Below are 24,367 nucleotides of genomic sequence, written 5' to 3' on the forward strand. Positions count from 1 at the left end.
AGCTATGTAAAGGATTTACAAGTGATCATTAAAATTATTCTAAATATTTATAATAATCAAAAATGCCCTATATTCCTCTAAAATTTATTATTTTGGAAATATATGCATCAGGAAATTGAATTGAATAAATTTCCAAAATAGTTATTAATGTGTTACCTCATAGGTTATGTGTACTATAGTATTTATACACGGTATATATAGTATACATTATTTATTAGAATTTCAATTAAGGTATCCTATAATAGCTCTACAGTTTTTTTTTCTCTAATTGAAATCCAACATCGTCGGGGTTTGTGCTTTGTTTCTCATTTCGAGTTTTCCCTGTCCTCCTCTCAATATCTTAGGATACGTCAACATCCTTTTCCAATTTATATTAATGAATTTATATGTAAATTAATAATAAAATTTCATTCTCGTCAGGCTGACTGATGGGGGCTCATCCTTGCTCACAGACCTTAGGTCCATGCAAGGATTAATTCCTTTAAGTACGGCCTGTCAGCTTGCACTATCAGAAGAATAATAAACATTAATAGTAGAATAGAAAGTTTTTATGTTATTACGCTTTATTATTATTATATTATTATTATTATTATATTATTATTATTATTATTATTATGCTTTGTAAGTAACATTATTGTATTGTAAACATTTTTCTGATGGTGTGGGTGACAGAATTTATTTATATTTGTTGTATTGTTTTTTGGATGAGGAATAAAAGAATTTGATATATATATATATAATATATATATATATATATATAATATATATATATATATATATATATATATAAAGTACATATACTGTGTAAGTTACAAATTCAGCAATAAATGAAGTAGACTGTACAAAAAAACATTATATTGCTTTCAAATATTTTCAAAGTAATTATTATTGAAAAGTACAAGTAACCTTTATAAAGGATGAAAAAAGGAAATCATCATGAAAATAGGTTATGTTTACCATTGAAGTACTTGTAGACTTGTAAAATTGTAAACTTGTAGATCATCATTTTTTGTGAAACGTGAGTACTTGTAAACTTGTAACTACAAGTACTTGTCCGTAACCATGGTTGGTAACAATACTTGTACCTTTGTGAAATAGGCCCCTGGTGTTTAATTGTGGTGTTTAATATTGTGGTGATTGTGTGGAACAGGTGCTGGTAGCGAGTGCCAAGGGTGTGGTGAAGGTGGATCCGTCTCAAGTACCCAACCTGACATCGGGAGTCTACATCATGTCCAACAAGTCGGGCATTGTCAAGTTGGACTCGGTCACTCCCAACTCGGCCATTTCATCGCTACAGAGAAAGGTAACAACACAACATTTCATGTATTGTGAGGTCAACGTTATTCATTTATTTATTGGATAAAGTAAACAATACAGTAGTCGAAAAATAAATATATAATGGAAGTATATGATTAGCATCGGTACAATAAAACGTTCCAGTTGGATTTCTAATTGCATTTTAATTGATTGATTGAGTACTTTATTGATGTAGATTACAATATATACTGGCTTATACACTTATATACAATAGCTTACAATACAGCAAAATTATAGATGAATTTACATAATATAGACTAAGAAAATAATTATTGAACTGTATATGATATGAAAAAGCAGTTTGTAATATAATAACTATAGATAATAATTATATTGTTATGCATCTACATAAATTGGCGGAGCTTTGGACATATCAATGTCCATTCTTCGGAAACAATATTAAAAATATCCTCCCCACTAACTTTCTACCAAATCGTAGTTAGAGGAGAACAAGAATTCACAAGCCTCATGGACATTATGCTGGTGATTTTTATATTATAACGTGCTCCTAACTTGAGCTATAGTAAGGTCCACGTTATAATGGCAGTGTTTGATTAGCAATGGTATTGCTATCCTTGTCTATCATCCCAAAAAGCAGATAGCTCTATTCTGTACTGCATCAAATTATGGTGTTGTGTATCAAGTTGAATGATACTGTATCATGTTGTAGTTGTTCTTGTTCTATAGTGAGGTCCTTGTTATAATGGCAGTGTATGATTAACATTGGTGTTGCTATCCTTGTCTATCATCCCACAAAGCAGATAGCTCTATTCTGTACTGCATCAAATTATGGTGTTGTGTATCAAGTTGAATGATACTGTATCATGTTGTAGTTGTTCTTGTTCTATAGTGAGGTCCTTGTTATAATGGCAGTATTTGATTAGTAATGGTATTGCTATCCTTGTCTATCATTCCACAAAGCAGATAGCTCTGTCCTGTGTTGTATCAAGTTATGGTGTTGTGTATCAAGTTGAATGATACTGTATCATGTTGTAGTTGTTCTTGTTCTATAGTGAGGTCCTTGTTATAATGGCAGTATTTGATTAGCAATGGTATTGCTATCCTTGTCTATCATTCCACAAAGCGGAAAGCGCTATCTTTTTCTCGCTTTGCTCTGTTTCCAGATCGTCTTCTAACAATGTAGAATTAATAATTAATTGGCAAAATATTTCATCATAATTATGTAAATTCATTATGAAATTATTGAAAAATATAGTTTCTTGCTTAATAAAATCTGATTGATTATTTTAAACGAGAATGAACAGTTAATGTTACATCAATACACCTGTATCAGCTACCGCCTGTAGAAGGCATTGACAAGACAGAGGATCGGCAACGTTGTTCTCCTATCTTTCTCCACTGTCATTATAACGTGCAGCTACCGTCTATAGAAGGCATTGACAAGACAGAGGATCGGCAACGTTGTTCTCCTATCTTTCTCCACTGCCCTTATAACGTGGACCTCACTATAGTATCTGTAGCTTCAGTTATCAACTTGATAATTTTATAAGGCTCTTTCGTACTAAATCAATTCCAGTTTCCATGATGTATTCAGTTTCCAAAAGTACGCGCAACTCGGAAGTTGAAGAAGGAGGGCGTTTACTATGATTAGTAAATAGTTTAAAGTAATTTATTTATTCAAGTAAGCCACAATACACTCCGGTTTACACACGAATCCACAATAAATTACAGTACAGCAGCTAATTATGCAACAAATGTCACATATTATGAAAACTTATTAATTACAATGAAGATTGAATGCAACATTAGAATATTGATAATATAGTATTGTAATGCAACTACATAAATCAGCGGTGTTTCAACAGTGAATAAATTATAACTTCAATGAATAAATTAATCATATGCTGATAGTGAATGTTTTTGTGATTTTTATGGCTTCAAATTTATCAAGTTTTTTAATATTTTTCAATTTATTAATGCATTTTCAAGTGTAATAATAATTTGTTTCATCTTTCTGATCAACCGAAATATACAAAATTTTTGGTATAATGTATATTTGGACTGTAAATTTTTGTGATCTTTATAAAAGTGTTTTCATAACCTCATTTGAACTATTTTTATCAAAATTGGGAGAGGAACAGTTTTGGGTTTATCCTGTTGATTCTCTCCCAATCAGTAGTTTGATAATGTGATTAACGAATGCAATAAATGTAATAAATGTAATGTAATGTAAATATACACCCCACTATAAATTATATGTGTTGGGGTATAAGTAATTAGTTGCTTATTGCGTATAGCGCAATAATCATAGCGATATAATCGATATCAAGAGTAATTGATTATCAATTATATTTTTCTTGGGCCACTCCTGTGTTTGGGATGGACACGTTAAATCGTCGGTCCCGGCTGTCTCAAAAACAGTCGTTAGGTCATGTCAGAGGCCCTGAAATTGATCAGGTGAGAACTGAAAACTGTGACACCAGACCTGAGCCGGTCAGGTCACTCGATATTATTATTATTTATCGTTTATCAAATAAATAATGAATTATTGCATTGGCTACAGACTACTAATTGCTGGCCGCTATGGCTTTGTATGAAATGAGCGCTGCTATCCAGAGATTGGTGTAAGGGTGAGCATTCCTGACCGGCAATTAGGAGGTACTGGGTTCGATTCCTGGGCTGACAAATAATTTTTGAATAGTAGCGCTCATCGAATTTCCATCTAGGCTGTTTACCCTGCTGTCAATATTTGCAGTAGCAGGAGTCTTCGGGGTGAATTACATCATTCAATTGGGATTTTCGTTTAATAATAATTATCAATTATTTCATTTTAATTATTTGTGTTTTGTGTAGCATTGAATAAAATAAATGAATTGTGTTTTGTATTGTGTACAGGGTCTGCTGAAATCAACGCCCAGCCACAAATCAGGCGTGATAATGCTGGGCAGTCGGATGGGTCCGGGAGCTGCAGCCGCCACCAAATCGGGCATTCTTCGCAGGCCGACTGTGGCTGCATCATCACCCACCAAGCAACCGCAAAGCAACAGCAACACGATGGCAACTACGGCTGCTACCGCTCTGGGTGGCCCTCGTCCCGTGGGACCGCTCAGGCCTGTGCCCAAGCCTTCGAACATTATCAGGTGATTCGAAATTTTGTGAATTTTGGAAAAATATTTGTTGTGTATCAAAAGCGTGATACGCGTATCAAGTGGATGTGATACGTGTATCAAGTAGATAATATACGTGTGTGAAGTAAATTTGATACGTGTATCAAGTAGATAATATACGTGTATGAAGTGGATTTGATACGCGTATCAAGTGGATGTGATTTGTGTATCAAGTAGATAATATACGTGTATGAAGTAAATTTGATACGCATATCAAGTGGATGTAATACACGTATCGAGTAAACGTCTTTATCCCCAGAAAAAAAGAAACACAGCCGATGAAGTATTTTCCCATTGAATTATATAATATCATTGATTAAATTTATACCACAAGAAAATCTGGTGTGGTTACACTCACACAACTTTCCTTGCTCATTGAACTGTAAGCCCCGTTCTTAAACGAGAATAATTTAGAGGAACAACATTATGCCGATTGGCGGCTAAATAACTACGATTATACTATTGTTATTGTGTTCAGAGTACAACATTTTCCTTTGTTTGAATTATGAAATTTCAGGATTGTTTGAAAGTTGTCAAAACAGACAGCTGTTCGACAAATAAAATATCGACATGTGTTCTTTTGAATAAACTGCTCTACCTACCTACCTCACGCACGAGAAAGAGATTACAAAGTAAATTTCTCAGGGATGGGGTGGACTCCCTGTTAGTTTCTCAGGAAGGAGACTCATTCCAGTTGATAGAGCTGATATATAACTATACAGAGTATGAATTTGAAAAAAATCGGTCAAGTCATTTTCGAGAAAATCGTGATAGAAATTTAACTAAATTCATTCTTTTCAGGAATATTAGGGAGCTCCTGCAATTTTCCCAAAAATGAGACTCATGACAGTTGATAGGGCTTATAAATAGCTATCTATGGTATAAATTTGAAGAAAATCGTAAAAGCCGTTTTCGAGAAAACCGTGAAAAACATAGTTTTTTAGTAATTATCCCCCATTTTTCTCAAGAATATTACGGAGCTCCTGCGATTTCCCCAGAAATGAGACTCATGTCAGTTGATAGGGCTTTTAAATAGCTATCTATGGTATAAATTTGAAGAAAATCGTTAGAGACGTTTTCGAGAAAACCGTGAAAAACATGGTTTTTTAGTAATTATCCGCCATTTTTCTCATAAATATTATGGAGCTCCTGCAATTTTCCCAGAAATGAGACTCTTGTCAGTTCATAGGGCTTATAAATAGCTATCCATGGTATGAATTTGAAGAAAATCGTTATTTTATAAATGTGTGTTTTTATTTCATTATGTTGTACTATCACTTTTCTAAGTCTACTATTCTAATCGAATATTGTTGTTTTGTGTTTCAGTAGACAAACAGGAGTGATGTCTAAACAGGCTCCACTGGCCAGCCGCCTCCACGGTCTCAACAAGGGGGTTCTCTCCACTCCCTCCCCTCTCAAGCGACCCGGATCCATGCTCAAGTCAGGCATTAAACCCATTGAGTCCATCCTCGGCACGGTCGGCCAGCTCAGGGTAAGGAACACACCTAAATTGCGCCTTATTCAGACATAGGCTCAACTCACTCTCAGGCGACTGAGGTGGAGAAGAGACTGGACTCTAGTGGAGAGCATGTGTTTCCAAATGGTGACACTCAGACCAGTCGATTCTAGTCTCCGCGACGTCACCATTTCAAAACACATGCTCTCCACTAGAGTCCAGTCTCTTCTCCACCTCAGTCGCCTGAGTGTGAGTTTAGCCATAGAGTTGGGGTGTGCGCATAGTAAAGAGGAAAGAGTCTTCATATCAAAATCAAATCAATTAATTCGCCATTTGAACAAAATTTATTTATTTATCTATTTATTTATACGTGGATACAATAACAAATCATATAAATATGATTGGGAAGGAACAACAGGCTTGGCCCAAAACTATTCCATTCCCAAATTTTGATTACATGTCCAAAAAATAGGTTATGTTTCTTCTGTAAGAAGTTCAAGCTCAACTTTCGTCCAAAAATAAATATGAGATGCAAATTTTAAATTTAGAAAAATTAAAACACCAAATTATAGTTAAATATTACACTTAATTATCACTGCACATTGTATTAATTAAGTTATTTTATGAATTTTGAAGCCAAAAATACACACAAATTCTCACTAAGAACAGCTGATGATCTATTAATGATTAAATATAAAATATTAATGATCTATTAAATATGATCGTAGAGGAAATATCTCGTGGTATGGGTCGTTTATGTTGCAAATTTCAAGCCGACTACTTTCTATTATATTACTAGTAGTTCTGTGAACAGTAGACCTCACGCAGTTTTTTCAACCAGAAGTATTTGGTGTCACCTGTTCTAGTTGCAGCGGTACGAGACTTTTTCCAAATTATCTGTCATATGTTTTACAGTCTATCATAAACTCCCTTAGAGATGGTAAAGATGATGATGACGTTTTCTGGTGACACCAGATACTTGTGGCAATGCATGCAATGAATAATCCACTTGTCAGCTGATTGATTATCCTATACTATTCGAGCAATAATGTTTATATGTTTAGATGTTTATATTTTTTACTTTCCTTGCCCTATTACCATAGGTAAGGAAAGTATTGCTTTCCGAAAAAAATTAAGGTACCCTAATTTCATGTTTTCTATAAGTTTCATTACTTTCCTTGCCCTATTACCATAGGTAAGGAAAGTATTGCTTTCCAAAAAAATTTAAGGTACCCTAATTTCATGTTTTCTATACGTTTCAAGGTCCCCTGAGTCCAAAAAAAGTGGTTTTTGGGTATTGGTCTGTATGTGTGTGTGTGTGTGTGTGTGTGTGTGTGTGTGTGTGTGTGTGTGGTGTGTGTGTGTGTGTGTGTGTGTGTGTGTGTGTGTGTGTGTGTGTGAGTGTATGTGCGTCTGTGTACACGTATATACTCTTTTCTATGGTATATACATTATATGCCATGGTTTGAAGTAGGCACATCCATTGAGAATGTATATGCAAAATGTGAAGTTAATGAGTTGAGTAGTTGAGACGTGATGATGCGTCATTCGTGAATTTCCTATCCCCTACGTGTATAAGCCAGTTCTTTTCTCTTATATAGATTGTTGTGTGCTTTGTTTCAGAAGAAAGATGAGTTGGGGACACCGCAGAAGCGAATACTTGGTGGGGGTGCCAGAGGAGGCGTGGCAAGGGGAGGCAAATCCACCGCCAAGATGATCCACAAGGGGGCGACAGTTGTGCCCCGAACCACGCTATCGTCCACTCTCGGTCAGTACTAATTAAAAACTTGATATACTGAAATGTTGAAGAATTTAAAATAGGCATTTTACCATTCTCAATAAATTAATAATCCATATGCGAAATGTCAAGTTATAATCAGTTCAGTAGTTGAGACGTGATGATGCATCAAACATAATTTTCCTATCCCCTACGTGTATAAGCCAATCCTTTCCTTTATTATAGATTAATTCGAAACATGATTTTTTACTTTCCTTGCCCTACTACCATAAGTAAGGAAAGTATTGCTTTCCAAAAAAAATTAAGGTACCCCAATTTCAAGTTTTCTATACGTTTCAAGGTCCCCTGAGTCCAAAAACATGATTTTTGGGTATTGGTCTGTGTGTGTGTATGTGTGTATGTGTGTGTGTGTGTGTGTATGTCTGTGAACACGATAACTCCATTCCTAATTAACTGATCGACTTGACATTTTAAACTTAAGGTCCCTATACCATGAGGACCCGACAATAAGAAATTCAATAAAATTCAATTCAAGATGGCGGAAAAAATGGCGGATAATTACTAAAAAACCATGTTTTTCACGTTTTTCTCGAAAATGGCTCTAACGATTTTCTTCAAATTTATATCATGGATAGCTATTTATAAGCCCTATCAACTAGCATAAGTGTCATTTCTGGGAAAATTTCAGGAGCTCCGTAATATTCTTGAGAAAAATGGCGGAAAATGACTAAAAAACCATGTTTTTCACGGTTTTCTCGAAAACGGCTCCAACGATTTTCTTCAAATTTATACCATGGATAGCTATTTTTAAGCCCTATCAACTGGCATTAGTTTCATTTCTGGGAAAATTTCAGGAGCTCCGTAATATTCTTGAGAAAAATGGCGGATAATGACTAAAAATCCATGTTTTTCACCGTTTTCTCGAAAACTGCTCTAACGATTTACTTCAAATTCATACCATGGATAGATCTTCAGAAGAAAGATAGGAAAAATATAATTTCTGATACAATAAATATAATCATTCCTATTCTGATCGTAGATAAGCACTATCAACTGGCATGAGTCTCATTTCTGGGAAAATTCCATGAGCTCCGTAATATTCTTGAGAAAAATGGCGGATAATGACCAAAAACCAGGTTTTTCATGGTTTTCTCGAAAACGGCTCTAACGATTTTCTTCAAATTCAAGCCATGGTAGCTATCCATAAGTCCTATCAAATGACATGAGTTTTTTCCTTGGAAAATTGCAGGAGCTCCGTAATATTCTTGAGAAAAATGGCGGATAATGACTAAAAATCCATGTTTTTCACCGTTTTCTCGAAAATGGCTCTAACGATTTTCTTCAAATTTATACCATGGATAGCTATTTATAAGCCCTATCAACTGGCATTAGTTTCATTTCTGGGAAAATTCCATGAGCTCCGTAATATTCTTGAGAAAAATGGCGGATAATGACTAAAAATCCATGTTTTTCACCGTTTTCTCGAAAACTGCTCTAACGATTTACTTCAAATTCATACCATGGATAGATCTTCAGAAGAAAGATAGGAAAAATATAATTTCTGATACAATAAATATAATCATTCCTATTCTGATCGTAGATAAGCACTATCAACTGGCATGAGTCTCATTTCTGGAAAATTCCATGAGCTCCGTAATATTCTTGAGAAAAATGGCGGATAATTACTAAAAAACCATGTTTTTCACGTTTTTCTCGAAAATGGCTCTAACGATTTTCTTCAAATTTATACCATGGATAGCTATTTATAAGCCCTATCAACTAGCATAAGTGTCATTTCTGGGAAAATTTCAGGAGCTCCGTAATATTCTTGAGAAAAATGGCGGATAATGACCAAAAACCAGGTTTTTCATGGTTTTCTCGAAAACGGCTCTAACGATTTTCTTCAAATTCAAGCCATGGGTAGCTATCCATAAGTCCTATCAAATGACATGAGTTTTTTCCTTGGAAAATTGCAGGAGCTCCGTAATATTCTTGAGAAAAATGGCGGATAATTACTAAAAAACCATGTTTTTCACGATTTTTTCAAAATAACTTGACCGATTTTTTTCAAATTCATACTCTGTATAGTTATTTATCAGCTCTATTAACTGGCATGAGTCTCCTTTCTGGGAAACTAATGGGGGGTCCACCCCATCCTTGAGAAATGGACTTTGTAACCTCCTTCTCGTACATGAGGTAGGTAGGTAGGTAGAGCAGTTCACAAAAAGAACACATAGTCGAGATATTTCATCTGTAGAACAGCTGTTTTGACGACTTTAAAAAAATGACTACTAAAAAAATCATTGAATTTCACAATTTACACAAAGGAAAAAGTACTCTGAAAACAACTTTATACATATACAAAACAACTATATACACATATACAGAAGTCTGATCGTAGTTTCGAATATGAGCAAGGAAAGTTGTGTGAGTGTACCACACCAGATTTTTAATGATAGTACTTGATGAGAGGAACAATAATATGTCTACACAGTGGCGAAATCCACTCCTATTCTTGAGTTATAAGCATTTGAAGATGAGTGATTTCTGTGATCTGAGAGTGGAGGTGAGATTCTATGTTTGAGTGAATAACTCGGCCTGTATTGTAGCGATACGTCGCATATTATAGCACAACACTTGTTAGGTCATTTCCTTTATTGTAGATTAATTTAACTCATGATTTTCGATGAATTTGACACCACCCTGTTTTATCTATGAATTTAGATGAATTTGACACCTGTTTCATCCATGAATTTTTATGAATTTGACAGCTGTTTTATCTATGAATTTCGATGAATTTGACACATGAATTATCAAAGAATTTGACACCTGTTTTATCAATGAATTCCGATGAATTTGACACGTTTTTTATCAATGAATTTTTATGAATTCAACACATGATTTATCAATGAATTTTGATGAATTTGACACCACCTTGTTTTATCAATGAATTTCGATGAATTTGACACATGATTTATCAATGAATTTTGATGAATTTGACACCACCCTGTTTTATCGATGAATTTGACACATGATTTATCAATGTATTTTGATGAACTTGACACCACCCTGTTTTGTCTATGAATTTCGATGAATTTGACACCTGTTTTATTCATGAATTTTTATGAATTTGACACATGATTTATCAATGAATTTTGATGAACTTGACACCACCCTGTTTTATCTATGAATTTCGATGAATTTGACACCTGTTTTATCCATGAATTTTCATGAATTTGACACATGATTTATCAATGAATTTTGATGAATTTGACACCACCCTGTTTTATCTATGAATTTCGATGAATTTGACACATGATTTATCAAGGAATTTTTATGAATTTGACACCTGTTTTATCTATGAATTTCGATGAATTTGACACCTGTTTTATCAATGAATTCCGATGAATTTGACACGTGTTTTATCTATGAATTTTCATGAATTTGACACATGATTTTTTAATGAATTTCGATGAATTTGACACATGATTCATCAATGAATTTCGTTGAATTTGACACCTGTTTTATCTATAAATTTGTCTGAATTGATCAGGTGTAATGAACACAGACCTGGACAACATAAAGTTAGAGTCATACGCCGGCGGCACAGGTGAGCCGGATGTGGTGGTCGGTCTCCCCGACGACTTTCCGCCCCTGGGCGATCTGCCCCCGATCACACCGGACAGCCCCCCCAGGCCGCTTACCCTGTGCCCGCTCACGGGCAGAGTGCTGGCCAGGGCAGAGGGGGAGCCTACACCCCCGCCTTCGCCTCCCAAGGTGGACATCCCCACCACCACGACCACCATTCAAGAGATCATTACTACCACTACAACGGCCACAACTGTCGCCCAGCCCCATATCATCAAGGTTGGTAATATGTTGAAAACAAAACTACGAAATTCAGTTATTTTTCTGAAAAAATTTTGTGTATCATTAGGTTGATTGACCGAGCGAAGTGAGGTCTAAGATTCAAGTAAGATTTACGGCGAAACGCGGTAATAGATTTTCATGAAATTTGACAGGTATGTTCCTTTTTAAATTGCGCGTCGACGTATATACAAGGTTTTTGGAAATTTTGCATTTCAAAGATAATATAAAAGGAAAAAGGAGTCTCGTTCATACGACAATATTACCGTAAAAATCAGACTATAGAATATTATTCATCATAAATCAGCTGACAAGTGATTACACAGATGTGTGGAGAAGCCAGTCTATTGCTGTATTTCCATAAGGTCTATAGTTTCAATCAGGTACTTGTGGATGAGAATACTACAATATTACCGTAAAAATCAGACTATAGAATTATTCATCATAAATCAGCTGTCGAGTTGATTATAAATTGCATGCCATGACGCATACAATTCAATATCTCAATGTAACTTGGTAGAAAATCATTTGCTGTGCAGACTATTAATTGTATGCCTCATTGAATGCAATTTTCATGCACTATTAAATGAACTATTGATTGCTTGCAATAACGCTTGTAATTAATAACTAAAATAACATAGTATTGTCTCTCGAACTTTCTCTGCTTTGAACTCGGGCTGACCTGTTGCCAGTATGTCTTGAAGGAGATTAGCTTTTGATGTTAGCATTTTTGATACACCAACCCCAACAGCCATTAGCCGTTTTCACACCGATATCTCACCGACACGACAGATACAGACAGGATTTACTCTGATGGACAGTATAAGAGGAGGATGCGGTTTATAACTGCGCGAGGTCTACTGTTCACAGAACTACTAGTAATATAATATCAATGTAATAGGTGTATCAAATTAATGAAACGTGTATCAAGTAAGTGAGATACGTGTATCAAGTAAGTGAGATACGTGTATCAAGTAAGTGAGATACGTGTATCAAGTGAAATAATTGATGCTGACCCCTACTACAACTCAAGACTATTTATTTATTTATTGGATAGTGTAAACTGTAAACAATACAGTGGTCGGAAAAGAAAAAACAGGCTATTGTCCAAAACTTCTTTAATTTCCTAATTTTGTCTTGAATTGTCCAAATATTATGTAGGCTATGTCCATTTCAATTTATACACTAAGGGGCGGTTTCCGAGCTCGGGATCTATAAGTTCTGGACTTATAAGCCCTTCACTCAGATAGCGAAATTATAAACTCCAGGGTCTATTTAAGTCCTCGACTACGTTAACGCTCTGACTCGGAAAGCCAATTTTCTGACTCCAGAGTTAAAGCCAGTTAAAGTCTAGAACTTAGCTAAATCCCGAGCTCGGAAACCGGCCCTAAATCATCAATCTGACTATACAACTCAGAATAAAACAAACAATTTTAAATTTAGATAGATTAATAATAAAACTTCCGTATAAAAACCATAGAACAAACTTTTCACAAATTCACAAAATAATTCTATAAAAATAATAAATTTCAAGCTCAAAAATATAAATATAAATATTCATTTATTTAATTATTCAGAGTACTACAGGCTTACGCCCAAAACGGTATATTGCTGACTTTAGTGAGGTCCACGTTATAATGGGGCAGTATTTGATTAACATTGGTGTTGCTATCCTTGTCTATCATTCCACAAAGCAGATAGCTCTATCTTTTTCTACCTCTGCAACGTTACTAAATTGTTTTCAACAATGTAGGAATAATAATTAATTGACAAAATATTTAATCTCAATTATGAAAATGTATCATTAAAGCATTGGAAAATATGTGCGACGAATAAAATATTATTGATTGTATTTATCAAGAATGAAAAGTTGATATTACATGAGATATACCAGTATCAGGTCTTCTCTATAGAAGACATTGGCTAGGCAGAGATTCGGCAACACTGTTCTCCTATCTTTCTTTACTGCCATTATAATCGTGGACCATTATAATTCAAAGAACAATAAGCAAAAATTCAATAAAACATTATCATCATTAACAGGAATTATTCAACAATATTTATAACCTGAGAATAAAAAATGAATGGCAATTATATAATTGAATTTAACTAAGCTAATAATTGACCAAAGTTCAAATATTTGAAAATGATTCTTTCTTATTGAACCACTATAGAATTAATTATAGTTGCCATGGAAAAATGTGTGATTTGAAATTTTAATTATCAATATTACCATCGAATTTTATATTTGTTTGCTTTTTAAATGTTTGTTTGGAATTAAGTTTTCTTAATTTTGAACTTTATAAATACTAGCCGTCAGGCTCGCTTCGCTCGCCATATCCGTCTAGCCAGGGGCTCCGCCCCCTGGACCCCCGACTGGATCGTCCAAGAAGAGATCAGCAGGCTCGCTTCGCTCGCCTGCATTTTTTCATTTGAGCATTTTTATCATATGTTAGGACAATCCAGTCGGGGTCCAGACTAAACGTCTGGCTAAACGGATATGGCGAGCGAAGCGAGCCTCGAGCCTAACGGCTAGAAATATAATATTCCCAGGATTGAAGTAGCAGTGCCCAATCAATTTTTCCGCGATAAATGCATTAAATCTTCAACTTGGTGCCAACCTAACAAAGTCAACTCAACTTAATGCCAACCTGACAAAATTATTAATTTAGTTGCCAGTTAACAACTGTTTCGAAGAGGTAATCTATCTAGATTATAGTTCTATAGTACATATGATATGGAAATTTCAATTATAATTAAGAGATTGGGAGAAGAAGAATATACATGCTAAAAAATATAAATATAAATATTCATTTATTTAATTATTCAGAACTACGCAACTTTCAGAAGAGTACTACAGGCTTACGCCCAAAACGGTATATTGCTGACTTTAGTGAGGTCCACGTTATAATGGGGCAGTATTTGATTAACATTGGTGTTGCTATCCTTGTCTATCATTCCACAAAGCAGATAGCTCTATCTTTTTCTACCTCTGCAACGTTATTAGATTGTTTTCAACAATGTAGGAATAATAATTAATTGACAAAATATTTAATCTCAATTATGAAAATGTATCATTAAAGCATTGGAAAATATGTGCGACGAATAAAATATTATTGATTGTATTTATCAAGAATGAACAGTTGATATTACAAGAGATATACCGGTATCAGTTCTTCTCTATAGAAGACATTGGCTAGGCAGAGAATCGGCAACACTGTTCTCCTATCTTTCTTCACTGCCATTATAATCGTGGACCATTATAATTTCAAAGAACAATAAGCAAAAATGCAATAAAACATTATCATCATTAACAGGGAATTATTCAACAATATTTATAACCTGAGAATAAAAAATGAATGGCAATTATATAATTGAATTTAACTAAGCTAATAATTGACCAAAGTTCAAATATTTGAAAATGATTCTTTCTTATTGAACCACTATAGAATTAATTATAGTTGCCATGGAAAAATGTGTGATTTGAAATTTTAATTATCAATATTACCATCGAAATTTTATATTTGTTTGCTTTTTAAATGTTTGTTTGGAATTAAGTTTTCTTAATTTTGAACTTTATAAAATACTAGCCGTCAGGCTCGCTTCGCTCGCCATATCCGTCTAGCCAGGGGGCTCCGCCCCCTGGACCCCCGACTGGATCGTCCAAGAAGGAGATCAGCAGGCTCGCTTCGCTCGCCTGCATTTTTTCATTTGAGCATTTTTATCATATGTTAGGACAATCCAGTCGGGGGTCCAGACTAAACGTCTGGCTAAACGGATATGGCGAGCGAAGCGAGCCTCGAGCCTAACGGCTAGAAATATAATATTCCCAGGATTGAAGTAGCAGTGCCCAATCAATTTTTCCGCGATAAATGCATTAAATCTTCAACTTGGTGCCAACCTAACAAAGTCAACTCAACTTAATGCCAACCTGACAAAATTATTAATTTAGTTGCCAGTTAACAACTGTTTCGAAGAGGTAATCTATCTAGATTATAGTTCTATAGTAACATATGATATGGAAATTTCAATTATAATTAAGAGATTGGGAGAAGAAGAATATACATGCTAAAAGACGAACTTTAAACCCTTAAAAACAACCCTTAGAGTTAAAATATTGCCAAAAGATTTCTTAGTGCGCCTCTAAAGGGCCAACTGAACATACGTACCAAATTTGAACGTTTTTGGTCCGGTAGATTTTTAGTTATGCGAGTGAGTGAGTGAGTCAGTCAGTCAGTCAGTGAGTGAGTGAGTGCCATTTCGCTTTTATATATATAGAAAATATTCAGGAAGTGAAAGTGCAAATTTTTAGTGAGAATACATAAAGAACCCAATATAAATATAACCTATAAACTTGAATGTTAATAGGAAATGACATTGGGTAATAGGGCGAGGCAGAACATCCGAAAGGATCTCTGCCGATAAAAGCCATAAGAATAAATAAATAAAATCGTGGACCCCACTAAAAAGCATACTTTTACCATAGAGAAACATAGCGTAAGTAGATATCCCATGGTATAGGGCGTTTATGTCGCAACTTTTACTGTTATCTCAAGCCGATAGTTCACGTAGTTTTTTCCCATGCAGCTGTGTGACGCTGGTAGTCTCTCATATTTTGAGAGTAGTTTTGGTAGAGAGTTAGTGGGGAGGATATTTTTAATATTCTTTCCGAAGAATTGACATTGATATGTCCAAAGCTCCGCCAATTTATGTAGATGCATAGCAATATAATTATTATCTATAGTTATTATATTACAAATTGCTTTTTCATATCATATACAGTTCAATAATTATTTTCTTAGTCTATATCATGTAAATTCATCTATAATTTTGCTGTATTGTAAGCTATTCTATATAAGTGTATAAGCCAGTATAATTATATTGTAATCTACATAAATAAAGTACTCAATCAATCAATATTGTGCCGTTCATACACTATCACCCCAACAAAACAGTAAAAACTGACATTAATCGACAGTAATCGGCTTGAGATAACAGCAAAAGTTGCGACATAAATTCCCTATACCATGGGATATCTACTTACGCTATTGTTTCTCTATGGTAAAAGTATGCTTTTTAGTGGGGTCCACGATTGTTTCTCTATGCTTTTACTTTGTATAATATGTGTTGAATGTTGCATTATTGTATTTTAATTTGTGACTCTCCTTACCAACTTAGTTGCCTTCTAACCCTCGTTCTTTTCAACGCCAGTCATTTTCATGTTGATTTTTGAATTTAATAATTTGAATTTTGAATTTAATAATTTGAATTTTGTTGCAGGTTGAGATGAGTTCACAAGAAATTCCAGCCAACGTGGAGCCAGCAACCGTATCTGTCAGAAAAGTTGCGTCCAGATCTAGAGCTAAGTGAGTTTAGACAAATTCAATAGCAATTAAAAACTTAATGCAATCAAATAACCTCTATCCATAGCCCAAATATCAACCAGATTTCCATGAAATCCATGAATTTTCATGAATTCATGGATTTTTACAAAAATTGTCAAAAATTAAAATCGTTCAAATTCTCAGGAATGATTGACCGAGCGAAATGAGGTCTAAGATTCAAGTCGACGGTTTGGCATTTCTCTTAATGTTTAAATGTTTATATGTTGCGCATTTACGGGGAAACGCGGTAATAGATTTTCATGAAATTTGACTGGTTTATTCCTTTTTTAATTGCGCCTCGACGTACATACAAGGTTTTTGGAAATTTTGCATTTCAAGGATAATATAAAAGGAAAAAGGAGCCTCCTATTAGAGTAAAAATCAGACTATAGAATTATTCATCATACGTTTTCAGGTAGCTGAAACTTTACACTATTTCTCCTTTCTTTTATTTTGTTAAATTTTCTAGTTTTTCGAAATTTAATTCAAACGTGACTCTGACAATGACTGCGACCATAGAGAAACAATAGCTTGAGTAGATATCCCATGGTATAGGGCGTTTATGACGCAACTGTTACTGTTTATTATCTCAAGTTTTTTAATCTCAAGTCGATTACTATCGATTATTGTAGATTTTTACTGTTTTGTTGGGGTGAGAGTGTATGAACAGCACAATATGAGAGACTACCAGCGTCACACACCTTTTTGGGAATGAAATACGTGGACTATCGGCTTGAGATAACAGTAAAAGCTGCGACACAAACGCCCTATACCATGGCATATCTACTCAAGCTATTGTTTCTCTATGCTGCGACTACGCCCCGTTTTGGAAAACCAATTTTCTGACTCCAGCTGTTTAGAGTCTAGGACTTACTGTAGCTGAATCCCGAGCTCGGAAGCCGGCTCTTAGTAGTTTTATTTAATATTTTAGTACATATTTTTCTGCTATCTTTTCTCTATGATTGAAGTGAATAAAAAATGTAATTGATTTCTCTGTTTCTTTTTTCAGATCGAAAGGCGCGGCTAATGCAGCCGCTGAGTCAGCAACTTCTCTGGGCACAATCACAGTTCCTTCGCGCAAGATCTCCTATCAACAACAACAGCAACAGATTGTTGTTGAACAACAGCCCGACGAGATTGATGACAACGAGATGGTCACCATCACCGGAGACGATGGACTGCTCTATCAGGTTAGAAGATACAGTATCACATCTACTTGATACGCGTATCACATCAACTGTATGACACTATAGCACAGAATAGGTACAGAATGGAAACTGTCAATCAAACGCCTATTTAACCAATGATTTTCACATGGCACAATTACTATAGTGTGGTCCACGTTATAATGGCAGTAGATGAAGATAGAAGAATAGCGATGCCGATTCTCTGCATTAATTAATTATACAGGGTTATCATAAAAGAATGGTGCGGTTTCGAACATTGTTTAAAGAAAAAGCAAATTACTTACAGTTAATGTTTTTTATTCACCTAATTTGTCGTCTGAAACAGTTTTTTTACATAATTGATAAATTTAAATATGTGTGCCTTTAGTCGCTCGACAAATGTCCAAACGATAATAAATTTCTCTCTTAACATTCGATAACATTTCTTCGATTATGGTTGTTATTGGTTCTTTAATTCTGTTTTAAAGTGGTTCAGTTCGCGATTTCTTGTGAATAAACAATGTTTTTGATGTAAATTTACAAGAAAAAATCTACCTGAACCACTTAAAACAGGATTAATGAAGCAATGACAACCATAACCAATGAAATGTTAGCGAATGTTTGGAGAGAAATTGATTATCGTTTGGATATTTTGTTGAACGACTAAAGGCGCACATATTTAAATTTATCAATTATGTAAAAAACTGCCTGAGACGACAAATTAGATGAATAAACAACATCAACTGTAAGTAATTTGGTTTTTCTTTAAACCATGTTCGAAACCGCACCATTCTTTTATGATAACTCTGTATTTCTACACTGTCAAAAACATAATTGTCATCATTGTGGACCTAGAAAAGGATAGTACCACCGGCTTTGTTGAATGATAGACAAGGATAGCAAAACTAAAGTTGATCAAATACTGTTATTATAACGTGGACCTCACTATAGACACGTCACGTGACCTTAAGAAGTTCTAATCCTGGTCTTCTGATTGGCTCGAGGCAGTGAATGAGATCAATTGATCCGGATCAGTGAAGTGATTTGAACCTCGCATCAATACTATTACAATGCGGAGCTTCCTAACAATATGGCGGATTTTTGCGTCAGGGTACTAGTCAAGCTTCCATATTGTATGTATACTGTGACTATAGTTATTTGTGCAACTAGTGCGCAAAGTGACAGTTTGCTGCACCGAAAGAAACGTTTACGCCCGAGCCGTAGGCAAGGGCGGAATGGTTTGTTGAGTGCAGCAGAGGAACTTTGCGCACGTATTTCACATTAAGTTTTTCCTACAGTTACCATTGAATATGAAAAGTGGGTAATTATGGTTAAATTTGCCTGAAATGCATCAAATGTATATCTGTGTAATTTTATTATTAATAAATAAAATAGAATGTAGTATGTGTGTTTGAATGGCTGTGTGCTGTCAACTGCTGTCATCCACTGTTGTCCACCCCTTCAAGATTCTTATAACGTGCACCACCACACTATACCACAGTTACCAACTTAATTTTGATTTGCTGCACTGGTGCTCCATATAACCTACTAACTATTTTGCGTTGCCGTGTGCAAATCTGGAGTGCAGGAAAAATTTTTCCTGCACTAGAGCGGAAAAGTGATTCTTTGCGTTCTGTAATCAGTGCAGCAATGGCCACTTTTCAACGTAACTGTAGGAAAAATATATTTTAGAGCTGTGAATAACAAATAGTGAGTAGGTTTTTGATTTTGTATTCAAATTTTTTAAATAAGTGCAATATTTCTAAAGTTTTTAATTTATTGTGATTCATTTAGAGTATAAAATCAACCTTCAAAATTCAAAATTTTAAATCATCATTTCTGGACCGAAAATCAAGTGACGAAGCAGTGTGTGACTATATAACCTTATCTTTTGGACAACATTAACATTTTATCAAAATTTTTGGAGAGAAATAGTACAGGCTCAGCCTAGTTTTTCCTCCAATGTCATATTGTATTATGATTATAGTATTTTATACAATAAAAAAATTATACTATAGTGTCATCACGTTTGTTGGCACTGTAATGGTGTAATTATTATTGATAATATTGGGGTTATTAGTATGTATGGTATTGTATTGAGCTGGTATTATAGGGTTGTCAGAATGATCAACTAAATCAAAGTTGGCTTAATAAGGCTGTCAAAGGCTAAAAATAAACTTTCTACTTGTGATATTTTTCAAAGTTTTTCGATTTGTATATCATCAAGCTATCAAAATGAAAAAGTTTTCTCAGGAAAACATTTTTTTCCGATCATTCCTTTTTGAGATATAAGCGACTGAAGTTTGAATTTTGGGACGGAACATTTCAAATTCGGTATGATATAAATTCATGAGATTTAGAGGATGGATTCTTCATGGTATTGTTGATCTAGTAAAACAAACATTTTCTGGAAATATAAATTTTCAAGATAGTTTTTCAATTTAGTAAAAATAACCAAAAATAACTTCTAGTTGAGTTATTTTTGGTAAATTGAATAACTAGGCTAAAAATAAACTTTTTACTCGTGATATTTTTCAAAGTTTTGTGATTTGTATATCATCAAGCTATCAAAATGAAAATGTTTTCTCAGGAAAACATTTTTTTCTGATCATTACTTTTTGAGATATGAGCGCCTAAAGATTTAATTTTTAGGACAGAACATTTAAAATTCAGCAAGAGGTAAATCCATGAGATTTAGAGGATAGATTCTTCATGGTATTGTTAATCTAGTAAAACAAAAATTTTCTTAAAATATCAATTTTTGAGAAAGCTATTCAAATTACCAAAAATAACTCAACTAAAAGTTATTTTTGGTAAAATGAATAACTTTCTCAAAAATTGATATTTTCAGAAAATTTTTGTTTTACTAGATCAACAATACCATGAAGAATCTATCCTCTAAATCTCTTGGATTTATCTCTTGCCGAATTTTAAATGTTCTGTCCCAAACATTTAATCTTTAGGCGCTCATATCTCAAAAAGTAATGATCAGAAAAAAAATGTTTTCCTGAGAAAACTTTTTCATTTTGATAGCTTGATGATATACAAATCACAAAACTTTGAAAAATATCACGAGTAAAAAGTTTATTTTTAGCCTTTGCACGGCCTTAATAAAATTAACTGGACCATATGGCAACAATTTATAATGGGGGAATCGCTTGGCTTGCGAGAGGTTAAATTGATCTAACTGTATAACTCACGAGAAAAGTAACTATAATTTAAAATAATAAGTGACGGTTGCACAACAGCCGGTTAAATTTTAACCGTGATTAATTCCACGAGAACCAATCAGAGATGCTGTCTTTTCAAAAACGCCTCCTCTGATTGTTCTCGTGAAATTAATCACGGCTAAAATTTAACCGGCTGTTGTGCAACCGGGCCTAAATAAAACAGATAATATATTGGAGAACTAAATAATCGATTTAATTAAATTGAAACTCAAAATGAAACTGGAAACTTAAATAAAATATTAAGAGAACTTTGAATCAAATTCAGAGTCCAGAAATATACAAACCAAAATTTAGAATTTAATTAGATTGAAAACCGAAAAGAATAAAAATATTGCACCAAACTGTAAAGTTTTCAAATCTTAAAAACATTCAATTATTTAGAATTTATAAACCAAAAAACAAAACTCACTCTAAAAATCACAGCTGATTCCATTTTGAAACTATATTCCAATTTAATTTAATTTAGTTAATTTATTTGAATTAATGTCTAATTGATTTGTGTTTGTTGTCAGGTATCGCAGGCTGATCTGAGGAACGCGGGCGGTGGAGCCCTGTTGGTTGACGGCGGATATGTGGCGGGCGAAGCGAGCTCTGTAACGGTGGAGGCTGGTGACCAGGGTGGAGCCACCCAGGTGCTCACACTTGATTCAGCCTATGCCGATGCCGTCGCACAACTTATACCCGAACAGGTACCTCATCTGTACTATAAATGTAATCTATACTAGTAGTTTTGTGAATAGTAGACCTCGCGCAGTTATAAACCTACAGCCTCCTCAGTCCATACTGTCCATCAGAGTAAATTCTGTCCTGTCCTATCCTGTCGGCAAGTGAAAACGACTAATGGCTGTTGGGGTTGGTGTATCAAAAATGCTAACATCAAAAGCTAATCTCCTTCAAGACATACTGGCAACAGGTCAGCCCGAGTTCAAAGCAGAGAAAGTTCGAGGAACAATACTATGTTATTTTAGTTATTAATTGCATGCGTTATTGCACGCAATCAATAGTGCATGAAAATTTCATTCAATGAGGCATGCAATGAGGCATGAGGCTGTCCACACAGCTGCTGATGTTTTACCAAGTTACAGTGAGATATTGAATTGCATGCGTCATGGCATGCAATTTATAATCCACTCGAGAGCTGATTTATGATGAATAATTCTATAATCTGATTTTTACTCTAATATTGGCGTATGAAGGAGGCTCCTTTTCCTTTTATATTATTTTTGAAACGCAAAATTTCCAAAAACCTAGTATGAAAGTTCAAGACTTGCCATTTGAGAATGATTAATAACATCTATCACATTTTGACAATTACTTGTTCAAGATGGCTTCCTCCTGAACGAATACACTCTTGTACTTGACATGACAAAACTGACTTGATGTGTTGTTGTTTGTGTTTCAGTTCTATGTGAAGGAAGGCGGTTCAGAGGGGGGCGTGGCCGTGGTGGAGGCGGGTGGGGGCGGGGCAGTGGTGGTTGATGGCGCTGCAGAGGGGGGCGTGGTAGTTGGAGCGGGTGGCGAGGAGGAGGAAGAGGGAGGCCAAGTGGTGGCTCAGCTGGTCGAGGCATGTGAGCCGACGCCTGGAGGTAAGTGTGTACCTCGTCTTAGTACAGTGTGTAGTGGCCTTAAGGCTGGCAAAGCGAGAAAGAGATAGCGCTATCCGCTTTGTTGAATGATAGACAAGGATAGCAATACCATTGCTATTCAAAAACTGCCATTATAACGTGGACCTCACTATAGAATATTTACTAAATTTTAAGGCTGTGTAAAGGCTAAAAATAAACTTTCTACTGCTGATATTTTTCAAAGTTTTTCGATTTGTATAGCTATCAAAATGAAAAAGGTTTCTCAGGAAAACATTTTTTTCGCCACACTGCACAGATAGCAGCTGTTTTCCAGTCCCTACGTATATCTGAAAGACATTGTTTGCAGACGACTCTCGTCTGACGTCAGAACAGGTTTCTTTCCGGCCTAGGCCGGAAAGAGTACCCTTTCCAGCCGCTAACATGGAACTAAGAAAGGTGATCAAAAAACTTTTCATTATTTGTGTTCATTATTCAATAATTAAAACATTTATAATAATATCATCTTATTGTCATTTGAAAGAATAAAAAAGTATAAACTCAACCTCCCACATAATTGAACATCATCTTTTAGGTTATTTAGACAAATCAGAATAAAAAATGAAAATACTTGGACAATTTCCTGATATTCAGATTACCTCAGATTTGCTAGAGCTATCACCTTCCACTTCTGCTTTCGGAAGTGATTAGTAAACAACTATTATCGTATTATTGTTTATTTTTGTGTGTGGCGAAAAATAGCGTTCGCACCACGGGCAAGAATGTTTTTCCGGCTCTCAATCTTTTCTAGTCCTCGGCCTACGGCCTCGGACTTGAAAACCCGATTTCGAGCCGGGAAAATATCATTTTCTGCTCTAGTTGCGAAATATACTATTTCCGATCATTACTTTTTGAGATATGAGCGCCTAAAGTTTAAATTCAATACGAATCATGATTAACCTTGGTGTTAGAGATTCATGCAGAGAAGCTTTTAGACAGCTGAATATTATGACCCTACAGGCACTTTTTATTTATCGAAACCTGTCGTGGGTGTGATTTAAGCTCAACTCACACTTAGGCGACTCAGGTGGAGAAGAGACTGGACTCTAGTGGAGAGCATGTGTTTCCAAATGGTGACACTCAGACCAGTCGATTCTAGCATAGAGAAACAATGGCGTAAATAGATATCCCATGGTATAGGGCGTTTATGTTGCAACTTTTACTGTTATCTCAAGCCGATTATTGTAGATTTTTACTGTTTTGACCTGGTAAGAGTGTATGAACGGCACAATATGAGAGACTACCAGGTCATAAAGCTTCACAGGGAAGAACTACGTGGACTATCGGCTTGAGATAACAGTAAAAGTTGTGACATAAACGCCCTATACCATGGCATATCTACTTATGCTATTGTTTCTCTATGATTCTAGTCACCATTTGGAAACACATGCTCTCCACTAGAGTCCAATCTCTTCTCGACCTGAGTCGCCTAAGTGTGAGTTGAGCCTTACAGCATTTA

The 24,367-nt window shown here is 34.9% G+C and overlaps 1 protein-coding gene across 3 annotated transcripts in view; it reads left to right on the forward strand.

The window, feature by feature from the left end:
• The window catches only part of LOC120354137, a 29,341-nt gene that overhangs the window by 4,387 nt on the left and 587 nt on the right, over nucleotides 1–24,367 (forward strand). Inside the window, exons 4-12 of one of the 3 annotated variants that reach the window (XM_039440449.1) lie at nucleotides 1,151–1,303; nucleotides 4,174–4,418; nucleotides 5,772–5,937; nucleotides 7,525–7,669; nucleotides 11,193–11,506; nucleotides 16,787–16,872; nucleotides 17,900–18,080; nucleotides 21,799–21,975; nucleotides 22,689–22,872. In XM_039440449.1, the coding sequence (XP_039296383.1) occupies nucleotides 1,151–1,303; nucleotides 4,174–4,418; nucleotides 5,772–5,937; nucleotides 7,525–7,669; nucleotides 11,193–11,506; nucleotides 16,787–16,872; nucleotides 17,900–18,080; nucleotides 21,799–21,975; nucleotides 22,689–22,872 (1,651 nt within the window). The remainder of the gene's footprint in view (nucleotides 1–1,150; nucleotides 1,304–4,173; nucleotides 4,419–5,771; nucleotides 5,938–7,524; nucleotides 7,670–11,192; nucleotides 11,507–16,786; nucleotides 16,873–17,899; nucleotides 18,081–21,798; nucleotides 21,976–22,688; nucleotides 22,873–24,367) is intronic. The other 2 variants (XM_039440451.1, XM_039440450.1) reach the window with 2 other exon arrangements.

This window comes from Nilaparvata lugens, chromosome 14 (genome assembly GCF_014356525.2).
Source record: "Nilaparvata lugens isolate BPH chromosome 14, ASM1435652v1, whole genome shotgun sequence".
Taxonomy (NCBI): Eukaryota; Metazoa; Arthropoda; class Insecta; order Hemiptera; family Delphacidae; genus Nilaparvata; species Nilaparvata lugens.